This window comes from Buteo buteo, chromosome 11 (assembly GCF_964188355.1).
Source record: "Buteo buteo chromosome 11, bButBut1.hap1.1, whole genome shotgun sequence".
NCBI classification, from domain to species: Eukaryota; Metazoa; Chordata; class Aves; order Accipitriformes; family Accipitridae; genus Buteo; species Buteo buteo.
In genome coordinates this window covers 15435470-15453032 of record NC_134181.1, presented here as the reverse complement: position 1 = coordinate 15453032, position 17563 = coordinate 15435470, and the positions used below count along the sequence as shown (strand labels likewise).

At 37.1% G+C, this 17563-nt stretch overlaps 1 protein-coding gene across 3 annotated transcripts in view; it reads right to left on the bottom strand.

The window, feature by feature from the left end:
- Positions 1–17563, bottom strand: part of LONP2 (lon peptidase 2, peroxisomal) — a 57695-nt gene that overhangs the window by 10830 nt on the left and 29302 nt on the right. For all 3 annotated transcript variants that reach the window (XM_075040181.1, XM_075040182.1, XM_075040184.1), the window contains exons 9-12: positions 13086–13236; positions 12442–12568; positions 11282–11412; positions 922–1064 (exon numbers count right to left, since the gene is read on the bottom strand). In XM_075040181.1, the coding sequence (XP_074896282.1) occupies positions 922–1064; positions 11282–11412; positions 12442–12568; positions 13086–13236 (552 nt within the window). The remainder of the gene's footprint in view (positions 1–921; positions 1065–11281; positions 11413–12441; positions 12569–13085; positions 13237–17563) is intronic.

The following is a 17563-nucleotide window of genomic DNA, read 5'->3' as shown; positions in this document are numbered from 1 at the left end:
ACTGGAGTCTAGTTCTCTCATCTAGGAGAGAAGAACTATCACAGGGAAGTTCTTAGAAGTTTGAATTTTGTCTCTTCTGGAAGTTTTCTCTTAATTTCTATTTTCTCCATAACTTACTGGTTTACTGATCTTTTCTTCAGGATAAAGACAGAAAAACTTAGTGTTCCATCAGCAACTGGTTTCCTGTCATAGCGTTATATATACTACTTACACTCGGGTCAGTTCACCTGGACCTGAAGTAAAGCAGAGAATAACTGCAATGTAAATAGTGAAAAGAGAATCCCAAACTAACAAACTACTTCAATTGATGGCATTTTCATAGAATGCAGCAAAATACAGATGGGGGAAAGAAAAAATTCTGGAATATGCCTACTTGAGGAACAGAGCTGGTACTAGGAAGCTGGAGGTGCATGACTGATGATAAAACATTTTTAATAGCTAAGAGTCACATTAATCTAAAGAATGTCTGAGAGCTTCTGGTGCAAACTGAAGTAGTTTTAATACCCAAAAATGCTGACTGGCTTTAAGGAGGTATGTGGGACAGTCCTTAACACAGCTGCCTCAGAGACAGGATTGCTGGGTTCTACTTTTGGCTTCTTTCCCAAGGCCACCAAACATCCCCCAAACAAAAGCAAAGTTGTTATGAACTGAAAAAACACCACCACATTCTTAAGCACTGCTGTAGGCATCTTTGCTAACAGAAAGTCATGCCATTATGTTATTTACGTACCCTGAATTAAAACAAAACAAAAACTTCGTTAGATGAAAAAACACTTGGTGGAACACAATGAAACACAGTTCTGTTACTAATGCATTTTTCAAAAAGTTAATATTGTATAAACTCAGTCAATAGCAATAAAATAGACAACTAGTCAAACCAGACAGAAACAGCAGTCAAGCAGAAACAAATGAGGATGTTACCTCCATTTCATACATGGGTGGCCCCAGGATATCTTTTAAAGCATGGAAATCAATTAAAATCGGCATTTCAGGTGGCAGAGCCAGGTCAGCTGTGTCACTGATGGATTCTGTTTTCGTGTCTTCTGTGACATGCTCTTTGCAATCTAAGAGAAGAAAGTCTAATTTAGGATTTGTAGCAGTCTTTCTTGACACAGGAATGTCATGAGAGAGAAGAAGAGTCTCATGACAGACAAAAATATTCAAAGAAATGCTCAGAAAGTTAAGGAAAGTGTGCTTAAACCATCTTTCACAAAAATCTTGTCAAATTAAAGATAATATGGCATCAAATTTAATTATTAAGCCTAAACATGTTCTAACTGTTCAGCAAAGATAATATTAAATCTAGAGCACTGACAGAGATGCAACTCACTTAAATGCATTTTAAACTAGATCACATAGGAAAACACATTAAGTTCATTTAGGACTTTGCACTTTTCATCTGACTTGTGCATAAACCCAGTATTTGTAGGAGATGATCGTGTTTAATGTAGTGTAATATAGAGCCGAATGTGGAAATACTGAAAGTTCAGTAACTACTGTTCTTTTTACATACGTTTACAACTGTGCTCTCTGTGGTCTCTTTCTGCAAGGATTTAAATGCTTAACTTCTGACACTAATAATTAAGTTCTGTCACATAAAGTAGGAGCATTTTGGCCAGATTTACATACATTGCTTTGCCACATGGCTTCATTACTTATAGCTAGCCTACATAACATTCAATAACATCTCATTTCACAGCATCCAACAAGGACGGTGTAAATTACTGCTCTGTAACTCTGCCTTCCTCTCCACAGCCCAATCCTCACACACATAACCTCAACACCAGCTGACCAGGTGCAGAAGCTGTTACATGTAGATCATATGGAAACCAGCTCCACTGGAAGCTTAACTCATCCAGCCCTGGTGTGCCGTCTCCTTCCAGGCTGTCAGATGGAACCACTACCCCAACATACCACAGCTCACCTTTATTGCAGCCTATGCAGCACGTACTCTGACATTACACTTTTTACTTTGATTTTTGTCCCTTACAACTATTATGGCTTTACTCAATCATAGAATCATAGAATGGTTTGGGCTGGAAGGGACCTTTAAAGATCACCTAGTGCAACCTGCCCACCATAGGCAGGGACATCTTTCACTAGATCAGGTTGCTTAACTCACAAAATTGACGTCCCTCATTGTTCAACAGCCAGTTCAGAACACAGCATATACAGTCCTTGCTTAGTGGAAAAACCTCAATTTCAGTGTAACAACTTCACCTATGGCTTTTGTCTTGAAATATACTTACACAGGGCTCTCCTCTTTTCTTTGTTGGATGAGATATTTCTAAGAGGTCTTGACCAATAACCACTAGCAGCAAAAAAATTCCTCGAAGAGCAAATTATTAGGCATTTTCAGAAATACCTACAGGTGTGATGTACTCTTCAGAAAGGGCCATAAAACCCAGTTAGCCTGGCACTTTTGAATGTAATATACTCAAGCATTATCAGGAAGGGACCACATAATTAAAGCAATAGTTATGGATTCAAAAGTGTGCTCTTTCCTTCCTCCATTTATAGTATGATTGTATTTCTTACCTATACAATCGTTTCCTTAGCAGAATTTCCTTAAAATTTGCTTTCTCTACAAATGTGTTTTCTATACAAAAGTGAACTGTAATGGGGACCATATAAATATCAAAGCCCCAAAATTGTTTTAAACCAGACTACACAGCTGATCGTTTGCATGAATAAGCTCAACTTCATTTGTACTGGGCCTACAATGCACATTTACTTAAGCGACTGTATACAGAAGGAGAATATAAGCAGGGAGTCATTTCCCCACAGAATTTGATCCAGATGTGAAAGGCTCATTACTATTTTCTCAAGAGCCCCAAGCAATATTTTAGTGAAACATATATCAGAGAAATGAAAAATACTTGAACAATCCAGATGTTTCTAAGATTCTGTGGCAGTTTTATGGCAGTGCCTCCCTGCCCTGAGGCTGCCATTAAGAAAAGCATTGTACACATACATATAGTTAAGATATTTCTTCCCACCCCAAAACCACAAGCCTAAGATACATTTAAAGCAATAGTCTATATTACGTAGGAATGTATACTGAGCTTCAAGACTTCTGCACCATATTTTGGGAAATTACACGCTGTTGCTTCCTTTCTTTCAAATCTTTTTTACTTTCAACAAAGAAAGTGTCTTCCTTTGCATATTAATGCATGCACAGTAATTGAAGATCCAGGAATTTAAACAATCATAGGAAAAGACAAATCACTGATCTAATCTATTTAATATAACATTAAGAGGTGTTCTGTGCTGCAAAAGTAATTCTCAGAACGGATGAAGAGAGAATGTCTCCTTTCACAAGATACAAACTATCCTTTTATTAATCCTGATATATAAAGGCCTTTTTACAGTTAATTTTTTTGCAGTGCAATTAATACTAATGCCTTCATACAGTATCAAGGAAAACATTCTCCGTCACTATTATTATAATAACACGAACTCAGCTTTCATTCAGGATTCAAATCTAATAGTTATTATCCAACAGCCACTAATCTTTCCATCGTACAACTCATTGCTCTATACATAAATCCCATTTCTTTACTGTAAACACTGCCTTAGTCAGATGGCCCTCCTGTTGTTCCAGCATGTTTCTGTATTGTTGTTGAACTACTATTTCTGTACATAATAAATTCAAATGCATAAATACTAGGAGGTCTAGGAAACAACCTGCATGCTATTCTTGCAACTCAGACTGCAATTTCAACACTACAGATCTTCAAAACCTGAGTAATTTGACATGACAATTCACATTTTAAAAGAAAACTGAGTTTAGAAACAACTGGTTTTGTTCTATACCAAGATTTTACCACCCAACAAAATTTTCCATTTCTGCTTGCTCTTATTTCACCTAGTTCTGTGTATACAGCTGAAGGAGACAGACTTCTTGTAAACAAATCAGTAGGTAATTTTTGAGGCCACCTGCCCTATTAAAAGAATCAGAAACTCTTTCTTTGAGTTTATATAATCTAATTAGTAGACCCCATTTTATAATCTGTAACTATAACAAACTCCAGACTTTTTCTAAAAATATTAACCTAAATTCTGACATTATCTAATTTTCTATAAAAGCATACAGTGATGTTCCAAAAATATAATTACAAACACTAACTTTTTCTTTGAAGGAAAAAACATCATCTTTCACCACCATTATGGAAGTGCTGACTATGAAGAATCTAGAAAGATGCAAGTAATTAAGATTTCCATTAATGATGACAAATAAATGTTCCCTACCTATCCCACATGAATAGCCATAAACCATAGTACAAGTTAAATGACACATTTATCTAAAACAAGACAGTTAAATTCAAGTTTCCAGAAGCAGAACTTTTGGTTAGGACAACAGCTTAGTCATCTTTCATTCTGAGTTAAGTTGGAGAAATAAGTTAAAAATTCAAAAAGTGCCCTTAACAGAGCTCGATGCTGCACTGGAGGAACCACCTGCTGATCTACTATTACATTACTGCTTAAACAAAAGCAGCATGGTACTGAGTTGTTTTAACATGTAAAATTGGAAAACCTAAGAAAAAAACCCACCCCAAAAAAAACCCAAACCAACAAACACCCCTCCCCCAAAACAACAACCAAAAAAATGCAAAAAACAATCAACCAACCAAAAAAAGATTATGTTTGTAAAATTTTCAGAGCAGAATCTGCAGCTACTCAGCAAAGATCACGACAATGTTCCTCAAGAATCTGCCTTTGCAAGTTCCCGAAGCAAAATCTTGCATGTAAATACTAGGATTTGCAAGAAAATGGACTCCTAAGAAGACATACTGACAATGAACTACTATATATAATTCAGGATTTAATCTAAAAAGGAATTCCATGGCACAAAGATTTAAGAATTTAAGACTGCTACTTTCCTCTAGAGTTATAATGGAAATGAGCAAATAGAAGAACCTAAACCTTCCTCAACATGTAGCAATTCTCAGCTCCTCATAAAACATATTTAAATTAAGCACTAGTAATATGTAAGTCTGTATTGGTTTTGTGTGTGGCAAGGGTTACAGGGGTGGCTTCTGTAAGAAGCTGCTGGAAGCTTCCCCTGTGTTCGAGAGAGCCCATACCAGCTGGCTCTAAGACGGACCCGCCGCCAGCCAAGGCCGAGCCAATCAGTGATAGTGGCAACGCCCCTCTGATAACATTTTTAAGAAGGAAAAAAAGGTTGGGACAAAGAGAAACAGCTGCCAGAGAGAGGAGAGAGAACATGTAAGAGAAACAACTCTGCAGACACCAAGGTCAGTGAAGAAGGAGGGGGAGGAGGTGCTCCAGGTGCCAGAGCAGAGATTCCCCTGCAGTCCGTGGGGAAGACCATGGTGAGGCAGGCTGTCCATCTGCAGTCCCTGGCGGTCCACAGTGGAGCAGATCTCCACCTGCAGCCCGGGGAGGACCCCACGCCGGAGCAGGTGGGTTCCCGAAGGAGGCTGTGACCCTGTGGGAACCCCACGCTGGAGCAGGCTCCTGGCAGGACCTGCGGATCTGCGGAGAGAGGAGCCCACGGAGCAGGTTTTCTGGCAGGACTTGTGACCCCGTGGGGGACCCATGCTGGAGCAGTGTGCTCCTGAAGGACTGCACGCCGTGGAAAGGACCCATGCTGGAGCAGTTCGTGAAGAACTGCAGCCCGTGGGAAGGGCCCACGTTGGAGAAGTTTGTGGAGGACTGTCTCCCGTGGGAGGGACCCCACGCTGGAGCAGGGGAAGAGTGTGATGAGCCCTCACCCTGAGGAGGATGAAGTGGCAGAAAATAATGTGTGATGACCGTAAACCCCATCCCCGTCCTCCTGTGCCACTGGGGGGGGTTGGTAGAGAAATACAGGAGTGAAGTTGTGCCCGGGAAGAAGGGAGGGGTGGAGGGAAGGTGTTCTGAGATTTGGGTTTATTTCTCATTACCTTGCTCTGGTTGATTTGTAATAAATTGAGTTAATTTTCCCCAAACTGAGTCTGTTTTGCCCATGACGGTAATTAGTGAATGATCTCTCCTGTCCTTATCTCGACCCACAAGCTCTTTGTTATATTTTTCTCTCCCCTGTCCAGCTGAGGATGGGGGAGTGATAGAACGGCTTTGGTGGGCAGCTGGCGTTCAGCCAGGGTTAACCCATCACAAAGTCTTAAACCCAAAGATTTCTAGCCATACTTACTGGCCAAGATAGAAGAATATAATAGAAACCTAAAGTTTTTAAACATCTTTCAACATAACATATTCCGATTTGCTGAATTGCTATGAAGAGATATAAGACTATCAGCATGAAAGAAAAGGTTTCAAGTTTGTGGGCAATTAAAGGGAAAACAGCATGTTCTTTTTTCTCAGCTGATTTACTAGCAGATGCTTCAGCACATGACAGACTGACCCAGAATTCTTTTAGTCCCTCCAAACTAATAAACTCCACAAAACTACCTTTAGGTAGGAAAGGATGGGATTGCCCTTGTTGACAATGGTCCACATTCAAAGCCAGGCATGACATGAAACTATGCCTTAAAAGCAATTTTCCATTGTCCAACTTAACTCTTATGCACTACATACTTAGGAAGCATTACTTCTAAAAGATTTTCTTTTGGAAAGGAACTCCCTCCTGGGACCCCAATCCTACTAACATTTACTTGTATACTTAAATTTAATGCTATGTGCATTCTTCCCCACAGGATCAGAAAATTTATCTCAAAATAATTACATTCCATCAGTCCTGATCTAGAATAACAACATGAATAACAACTTGAAGCACTTGAATTTGAGGTTTTCATGCAGGAATATTTAGATAAATTAACATGGTAAAAAAATAGTTTGTATATAAACCCAACTTTTCATAACATTTATGCCTTTTTGGCCTAAACCAGAAGACATTCCAAGCAATTTTTAGAAAGAACCACATATTACAGTCTGCAGAGCTGGTAAGTATACTAATGCTGGCACAGCTGAGCTCAAACTTGAGTGTCTACAGTCATACAATCGTGGGATTTACGACGATCAGATTTCATAAACTCATTTCCCAGTGCTATGGGAGATCCCGTGCTGCTGGAAGTGCCAAGTTTTGGCTAGAATGCAGAACAGGTCACTTTCTGCAAAAGCAGTGATGTTAGCCCAGCTATATTAAGGCCCTTATACATACTAAAAAACAAACAAAATCCCCCACAGTCATGCATAATAATGTTTTGTGAATAAAATGCATTATGCCCAAGTTGAGGGAGGAAGAATCAAGACTACATGTTTCAGTTCACATTGACCACTTCAGTCAAACTTTCATTTAAACTCAAAACCAAGTGTTGTTTCATTCACAGGAGTAGAATAAACTGTATTGTATTCCTGGGTTATGGAAATATTTCAAAGCCCTGGTTTCAACATAGATAGACCCCTCATTTAATCACTTTTAGTTATTAAATATTACCTGTCCTAAATCTCCTTTCAAGTCTGAATCAGATCATTTTAACTCTGGGTTTCAACTTTTGTATCATGATATGATGCCTTAGTGCACAGTTGCTGCATTGTATTCTCAAGACAGTTGCACTAAAATAGGAAGGAGAGTTTCACATACTTTCGTGACTCCTAGAATTTCTTCTAGTGTCAAAGACTAGATGAGTGTCACATAAATCTTAGATACTGTTTCAGTAAAATATCAGATAGTGCTACTGTACACAAGGATGACTCCCTGGAGAGGTCTGAAAAATGAGTCCATTTGCTTTTGCTGAAGTTCACTGTACAAATTCAATGACTGACGCAAACTAACACTCCTCCACTTGCCAACTTCAGCTTAAAGCTCAGAAGTCAAAGGATTGAGGAAGGCAATACAAATCTGCGAGTGTATTTCAGTCATGCATTTTTGGAAAGTGCTAAATATGGCTTGACAGCGTATCTCCTAGCACCAGTTCTGCTATGGCAGGTATCCTCCATTCTTACAGCCTATCAAACAGTGTCAAAAGCCTGATATTTACAAAGCCTTTAAAACAGATGCTCCACTTTGATTTAATAATCTGATTTAATCAGTATAATGAAGGAAATTTTGTGGTTCTACCACTTAATGTCTTTCAACTTTTTTTACAAACCCACAAGCCAGAATGCTCTCAGCTGAGTAAACACAATAGGCACCACATTACTATTTTGATATGCTACGAATCATACACAAATTATGCTTTAGCAAGTTAGAATCTACAAGTCAAGCCTGTAGCTTGCTCTGACATTGACAACTCATGACATATGAACGCACTAACTGTAGTCTCAATCCCACATCAGTAACTGACAAATGTATAAAGCAAAAATGACTTATAGGTCTCTTTATACAGATGAAAAAAAAATAATCAAGAAATAATTCTAAATGAAACTATTAAGAGACAATAACTTGATTAACTATTCTTCCAGAGTCATTCATTATATGAAATAAAAATTCATTACCACTATGCACAACTGCACAAATGTCCACTAATCAACAGGAAAAAAAGTTCCAAAGAAATAAATTTAGGCTACAAATCCCATTATTTGCATCAACTTGCAAGTATTTGGGGTCTTTCTGAATTTTCTTTTAAATACTTGGTTGTTTCCAACAGACTGAAGGAAAACTAAACAAAAATATTTTTTAGAAGTGTCCTACTGTCATACACTCCCAACAAGTGACATATTCTGCTAAAAATACAGCAGGGTATAAGCACGATTAGTACAAAGTAAAACACATTTTGCAGACTGCACCATTCTATACATGTCTTCGTAATATCAAAGTTTAACTACAGAGCCACCTGTCCCTCGGACTCCCTTTTGTTAATACAGCTTTTTCTTATGGACAGTTTCGATTCCAGAAGTACAAAGGCAACTCTTCACAGCTCATTTCTCCTGGGCTTACTCCAAATTGTGTGTCAATCAAAAAAGCTAGCTTTTGCCCTCTTTTGAAGCACTTAACTTGCTGTTTTCACTTAGCTTTGGTAAGTTGCAAGTCCGGTACTAATTTTAACAGTGTATAATTTTAACAGTGTAAATACCTAAGTTGCAAGTACAGTGCTAATTTTAACATTGTAAATACCTCTCTCCACTGGATTGAGATACCTAATACAGTTCCTTTTTGTTCTTTGCTTTAACAGTAAAATGTTTCTTCTTATAGTATCAGGAGTTGTGCTCTGAACCTAATTTTGTTTATTTTATCAGAAGGCTTGAAGAGCAGAATGACACTTTTTTTTATTCAGCAATCACATTAGACCTTTTAAGCGCATTTTGGACACATCTACTCTTCAGTGCAAAGAAATACTGTAAAAGATGCTAGTCACCCTGGCCACCACAGCCCAAAGGTTCAGTGTTCTGGTTCAAGAGCAAGTTCAGGTATCACAGGAGTATCGACAAACTCAGTGTTGACTTCAGCAAAATCCAGCACAGAGGAGAGAAGGGAGACAATATGTACATAATAGAAATGGAAAGCATTAATAAATATGTCTTAAAAGCTCTTCCTTTTAATGTAGATGGGACAATTTAAACTGCACAGTCATTTATGCATGCACAGCCACTGCTACTGTGAGAGTTCACTCTCAATAAGCCAAACATTCAGAGGAAATTTTGCTGAATACACTTAAACACTGATTTGTAGACCAAATTCAATCTTCTGATATTACAGTTTCCACAGACATCATGATGATCTTAGAAGACTCAACAAGGTAAAAGAAGATTCAGAAGGGAAATACCGAGTTAGGGAAAAAAGGTAAGGTAAAGCTGAAAGACTGTCAAAAAACAGATTTCCAGAGACAAATTACAAAAGGTTTTACTATGGGTAAAACTCTTCTTCATATACTCTTCTAATTGATACTACTGTTAGTAAAAATATTGGTTATATTTCCTTCCCCAGGATCTACTCTCTGAAAGGGGGGGGGCACCATTCAGACTTGTAAGCTGCCTTGTTTTAAAAGAACAGATAAGAAGTCTCCTTGTTTGTCCTCCTCTAAATCAGTCCAGAACTATTCTAGCTGTACAGATGTTAAAGGTTTTTTCCACATCAGCTTAGTTGTGGAATCTTTCACATCAAACCCACAGGGTCTGTTTAGTATTTTAAGTTTGTGAGTATTCTGGAGCAAAAGTAAGCAGCCATTCTGCAGTTTCTGCTTTCTGGTGTCCTCTGGCCACAGTTCTCTGATGGACTGGCAGTATTTCTTGTCAGAAAATGTCAGCTGGACTCATAGCAGTCTTTAAAAACCAAACAAGCAAAACACACAACACTCTACTTGCTAGATTCTATTGAGACTAAGGACTATGCACATTTTAGAAGTTCAACTTCAGGTTCAGATTCTGTCCTTTCATGTTTTTCATCTACCTTGAATTGCAGGCTCCTGCAGACATCTAGTGCTGCAATGAGCACTCTGAGGCCTTCAACAGAAAACTGCTGTGTACAGTGATATCCTCCATCAGCAACTGGCTAGAATAAAAGCACAATTGTCTATGCTCTGCATGGTATGTTTCACCAAACACAGTATGGATGTTCATTTTTATTAAAGAGAACATTAATTTGGGGATGAAAAAGGGAGCAGTCACCAGTTGCATGTTGCACATGAACTGGATTATGGGCCTGACTTCTTCCTTCTCCGCCTTATATCTCAAGACTACAAAGAGGTCTACCTTTACTGGTGAAGGATTTACCTGAGTATTTTTGCTATTTGAGAATTTTATGTTTAGTTTCATTCAGTCTGGATGACTGGGAACGATAAATCACTATTGTCTGTACATATGGGAAACAAGAACAGACTTACTGAAGTTGACAAGTTACCAAAGCTTCAAGAGACTTAGAATAAGTGCAGTCTTAACAGGCACATAAAAATAGCCCCTAAACCTTTCTAATTTCAAAGCTCTTCAAGCAGACATTTATTTTAGAGTACAACAAAATAACCTGATTGAGTTCTGAACTGGCAGAGCATGCACAGCACAGTTAAAGAACCCCTTTAAATACAGTAACTAAAACCATGCTTAGTCTTTTATTGAAGAAAAAAAAAAGTTTAATATTTGCATTAAAAAAGCCTAGGAAGACATAAAAACATACACAAATCATAACTGCATACCTAAGATATGAAACAGATCCATTGTACTTCTGAATTACCAACTTGTCAGGCTGAAATTACTCTACTTACGTCCGAAGCCATAATTCAGCATGACTTGAATCATGCATAATTAAGAATGTCACTCTATTTGCAAAGCTTTTAAAAACAGAGCCCTTAAAGAAGCATAAAAAAGAAGAAAAGGTTGATAAATCAGCTTCCTAGTGACTACGTTAGAAGTTTCCCTTTTAATAAAACATGCAAAAGATACACACCTTCTTCATCCACTTCAGCACGATCTGGCTTTGTTTCTTTGTGCTGTCCTTCTGCCACTTTCACTGCCACTGCTCTGCAAATAGCTCCCAGCTTCCGGTCCAGAGAGCGGACTCCTGCCTCTCTAGTGTATCTAGTATAGAGACAATTGTTTTATTGGTGGATATTCTGTGTAAGACAGATTTCTTTTGAATGTAAACACACTTTATTTTTAAAAATACATCCAAATAAAATGAGATGTGAAATGCAGTGAGACCTTGGGCTACTCTAATAAACAGGAAAAAAAAGTCATGTGCTTTTATCAAAATGATTGTGGTTTGCTGGTAAAATTGTAAAAAAAGACAAACTACTAAGTGGGAAGAAGACATGACTAACACCTGGTGTCAAACCTTAGTGAAATGCTAAACAATGCTCCAATAGCACTGAGCTCTTCTTAGATGCATAAAAATTAAAAGAACTATTTTAGAACTCAAAATATAGTTCACTTAAAGCTGAGGAACTGACTGTAAAAGAGTATTTTCTTACAGTCTATGAATTAAAAAGAAACACCAGACAATAAAATACTTCAATTCATTGAATACTGATACACTTTCTGCATTGGAAATGAACTAGTTTCAAGTCCAAAAGATGGTCTGATCAATATCTTTGCTCTCACACCCAACAAAAAAGTAGTTCTAATTAATATAAGCTATTTAATTTTTTCAACCTAATTCCAATTTTTAGACAAATGTGGCCCCTCAAGTCACAAGAAACAAAATGGTAATTTCCATTTTTTCTGTGAAAATGACAGAAACAAAACTTCATTCTTTAAAATAAAGGTTGTCTGCTGCCAAGACCATGGCTTCCCACACTGAACACTGCAGCAATACTAGCTTCAAGTGTTTCTGTGCCTTGCCAATTGTGTCAACACAATCAATGGTGAGCCACACTCTGAGAGCCAGAGCAAGGAATTCTCTAGAGAAGGAAGGATGATTTGGTTTAGACAGCAGAGCCAGACAGAGCTCAGGAAAGAGCAATTCCATGAATTACCAATTGTTGGACTTCTGAAGCTAGTAATGACAATAGATCTTAAAAACTGTTTTGTGTTACCACTTTGTAAACGATTTACTAGTTACCAGAAAAAGAAGTTATTTAAACTTAAAACAATGAATAATAGATTTACCTGGTAATTATGTCCAAAGTGGTTACTTGTGGAATCTGTATTTGCTGTGGAGTCAGGCCATGTTGTTCAAGCTGTTTAGGAATCAAGTGTCTATGTGCAATTTCAATTTTTTCTTCTTGTGTGTATCCTTCAAAAGAAAAAACATGTTTACTAATTTTTTGCTTATACACTACAATATAATAAAATTTCTTACAATTTATAATTGTACCTGATTGAATTTAACAAAAAAAAACCAGCTATAATTTAAAAGGCTGTTGGTATGATACTTTGTGGTTATTCGTAACTTCATGTGAACAAGAAGAATAGAATTTTAGCGTTTCAAAGATCCCTTTATTCACTGGAATCTTCAAAAGATGCATCAGCCAACAGCCAGTTAGAATACAAACACAACAGCTAGTGAAAATATTGTTACAGAACGTATCTCCATATACCTGGAACTGAATTTTCCTAAATGCAATGCTAAATTTCATTCTCATGACAGAGGCCATAATGAAGACATCCTGACTAGTCTCTTTTAACGATTCTGGCCATTTAGTCTAGATTTCTAGCATGCTTACCTTAAGGAACTGCTTTTTGTTTCAGGAAAAACACCCCAATGTTGTTTAAGGACTTGCAATAGCCACTTTAATGAAAACACTTGTTACCTGGAACTTGAATAATTTCCATTCTGTCCAGCAGAGCAGGTGGGATAGTAGCTGTAGTGTTGGCTGTAGCTATAAAAAGGACTTGGGACAGATCAAAGGCTACATTTAAGTAGTGATCCGTGAAACCGTGATTTTGTTCTGGATCCAAGACCTTAACAAGAGTGAACACAAAATTGATGCAGTTGCTCTATTAGAGGTAAATAAAATATGCACATTTTTATCATATTCCATTTGCATCTGTCAAATCTGACTTTACATTCATAAAATATGTGATGAACATTACTAAAGCCTGACCCTCCGTATCTTGCCTCGCTCTGATTACCATAACTACATTCCACACCACATGCAAAAAAAAAAAAAAAAAAAAAAAGCCATTTCCCTGTTAGTTCTTTTTACTGTTTTCTAAAGATGGCTGCAGCATTTCTCCAGTCATTAAGTACCTCCTGTAAGCTATCTCCGTGACCTACTCAATGGTAGAGAGTGGCTTTTCAAGGACTCTCAGCACCCTTGGAAAAGCAGCCCATGTGGTCCCATGGGTAGAATTATCTCAAGTAATCCCTGACTCCAATCCTCATTTGCTCCTGGTAGCTCTTCTTACTCTAAGCACACCAACCTAAGAGATCTCACTGTGAAGACCAAGGGGAAGAACATAGATTATCTCAGCCTTATCTGCTGTTACTATATCACCTTCCCCACTCACTCAGCTTTGTCCAGCCTTTTACTACCAATGTAGCAGCAGAAGCTCTTATTGCCCATGACATCCCATGTAAGTCTTGACTCTAGGTGAGGCCTGGCTTTCCTAACACAATCTTTGCATTTTTATTTTTTTCCCAAATTTTGTGATAAAAACACAGAAACAAAATTAAACAAGCACTGTTATTCTTCAATAACAACACACACACAGTCTGACCAACCTCAAAAGTTTACTGCACAAGTAGAACTATGGCTTAAATAACAGTAATGTCTTCCTATTGCTTTTAGTACTACTTACGTGCACTAATGCAACACTTGCATATATTTAAGCTATTACTTGAATAAGCTGGTTTTCTGCATTAGGTGATAAATATTCTATATACATGGATCACAAGTGTACTAAGGTGCTGTCTTGTAGTTTTTTTAACAGTGCTGAAAATTGGAAGTTCATTGTATATAGCAATCTGCACTTGGCTTCTATATCACCACCTATGAACCACCTTCATTCCACCCCCCCCTTAAAGTACTGCCACAATTTTCCTTCTCAAATGAAGAATTATCAATGCTAAACCGACATGAATAATTCTCATGTTACAAATAATGGGACCTACGCATCTCTCAAGAAACAGCACACTGCTGTCAAAATAATTTATCTGCCTATACCCAAAGGAATGCACCCCTTGCCTTAGCAACTTGAATTATAGCCAAGAACAGTGTTGATAATTCTAAAAAACTGAATTTGAGCATTTCCTAGCTGGTTATGAAAGAAACAATTCTGAATTTTCATTACTCTTAAATTCTGTTCAGTCTTTGAAAAGTTAAAAATCTTTAGAACAGAAATGTTTTATGATCACAACAAACTAGCAAAATACTTTTTTTTACAGAATGCCAGAAACATAGCAGAACTTTTTTAAAAACAGAACAATTACTGATTTTATTTTGAAGTACTGCACAGATTTAAGACTAATATTTGGAAATGTATTGCTACTGTAATAAAATACAAGTTATATGTTCCCCTTAAAGGTGAAATCTTAAAATATACTGAAGGATATGTCTAAATTCTAAGACTAAGGTTGGAACTCAGTGAATGCTATTGTTCACTGGCTATAAGCTATTCAAAAGCTGCTTTTCTTACCCTCTTCAGCAGGCAGATGCTATCATTTACTCCCTTCTTTACTGATGAATGCAAAGGCCTTGAAGTATCCTGACTAGCCAAGTACACATGCATAATTCAATCAGTTATAGATGTCTCTTACCTCAACTAGTCCTACAATCTAGCCCTAAAATGTAGGGGGACACAACAATAAGCAGTGTATCCAAGCACAGCATCTACAAACTGTCTTCAAAGAAAGATCTATACCAAATATTAGTCTCACATTCAAAGTCTACTCTTGCAAATTTTTCAAAACTGATTTAAACAGCAAATCCTAATTCAACTTCGCCCCCCCCCCTTTTTTTTTATTTTACACTGGTAACACAGTAGTTTCACAAAATTCCAGTCTATTAGCTGAAGCATTTTCTACTACTTCCAAGGATGTTGAAAAACGATGTATTCTGACAGACCAAGTTGGTTTTTTATAACAGTTATCTACATGCATGTTTATCTCTCTCTCCTTCTAGTCTGCAACTAGAAATCCTTACGAATACTATTAAAGTGCTAAACTGGTGATTATGCTATTATTTACAAAGATATACAAAATATTGATGCTGTACTCATGCGCAAACAATACTATCCAATAAAGGTAAAAGAAACTAATCAAAACCAACTCGGATTATATCTAAAAAGGTGAATTATCTGAGATTTTCTACAAGGGCTAGAGTTTCTCTGGAGTAATAATTCTTCGTCATGGTAACTATTTCTTAGAATAAGACATAAAACAATACCACACCTATGCATTTAAAACAGATTTTTCCAAAGCAAATAGAACTGTTCTTCAGCTAGGTATCTGTGCTAAAGTTCAAGTTCAAAAGTTTTCAAAGATATTCAACTAATACAAAAATATTAAGTACAAAAAGAACATTCAGTGAACAAAACATCTTGGTTAATTTATGGCTGACAGTTCACATGTATACAAAGGCTTCTCTGTACCAGCTTTTTATTACCACAAAATCCAGAATAAGTTCCATGAACATTTAATTGGCTGGCTATGCTCCTGGTCTAATTTCCCTGCATACAAATACTCACTATCAGGCACTTGGATCCATTTCTGTTTTCTTGTTTTAAACAGAGGTCATCTAAATTTAGACTAAAACATTCCCTTGTTGATGAACAGTAACTGGAAATAGGAAGACATTCTGTTTTGCTTAAGGAACAACTCTGCAGAAGCACTAAACACATATTTGGCAATTATAAAACAACAAGCTTTGCTTCCAACCTTACAGGGTATGGCAATTTTCTCCTTGAATATATCCCATTATAGACAGTCAGTGAGAATTTAACACACCTACACATTAAGGAAAAAAGGATGTGCCTTTTATACTTAATGATGGCACTCACCAAACAAGAAGCAGCAGTCTGAAAAACAAATGTACCAGTTAGGTGACCACTTACTATTGTTTGTTCTCCTACATAACAGCCACCTTTGCCCATTCCAGATGGACCATAAACCACAAAAAGCAGATGAAAATTAAGCTGTTATATACAGGCATGAGTTCTCCATTAGAAGAGGTAAAGCACCTGCTTCAGGATGTTTAGACAGCAGTAGAGGGATATACAGATCTCACATGAGAGCAGCCCAGACATCATTAAAAGAGCAATTACTTCTCCAGATGCAACAAATGGTCAATTAGCTACGACTTACATATAGACTGCAGCCCAAGCAGACAGTTGGAAGCTAACCTGACAAGCCTCAGCTGGAAAAATCCATGGCAGGAGCTGAGTTGAATATCACTGAGAATGAGGTTTTAAAATACAGAAAACAGAAACACCCCAAAGCAGCAACAAAGTATCAAAAATTCAAACATAAATAATTAAAAAATAAATTCATTTCATTTGCCCTCACACACTTGACATGATAGAAGAACAGAAATGCTAATTCTCTACTGCAAGACAAGGAATAAAAAATAAATTAAAAGAAACAGCAAAGGTTGAATAAAATTAACAATATTAATGTACAGATCTGGATTCATGATTGGAACACTTCCAAAAAGAGTTATTCTCTTTCCAAGAAATGCCAAATCATTGCTTCATTACTGATTTTGGCTGCCTAGCAAACAACAGTCAGCTAGCTAACAAAATTTGATTTTCAGGTATTTTTTATCCATGTATTGACTAGACTGAGGCCAGCTTAGTTCAATATCTAAAGGAGAAATGACAGAAGAAATATCAGCAAACTCAGAGAAAAGAGCTCATTACCATTAACAGCAAAGAGTAAATAAAATCCCGCAAGTGAAAAGTACAAAGAAAACACATTTGAGTATTTGTTACACTCCCTTGCTTATTTTCCTTGCACTTAGAGGCTTTTCATGCACCCTAGAAATGTGTACTACACACTTGAGAAATACACAGGTAAAGGACCATAACTGTCATTTTTAAAAGCTACAAAAGTGAAGCCATAGTATTTTCTAGCACATTTACATTATTACTGGTTCATGTTAACATGCAAAGATCAAAACAGAGCTCTCAAACCATAGCCTGTTCATATGATTTTCAAAGAACTAGTTGGCCTTGTCAAAACAGTAATTTTAAACTATCTAGCAGGAAGAAAATAATGTCAATTGACATCCTACAAATGTCATTTCATTTGCAGAAAATCATACAGCATACAGATGAGCTTATGACACCC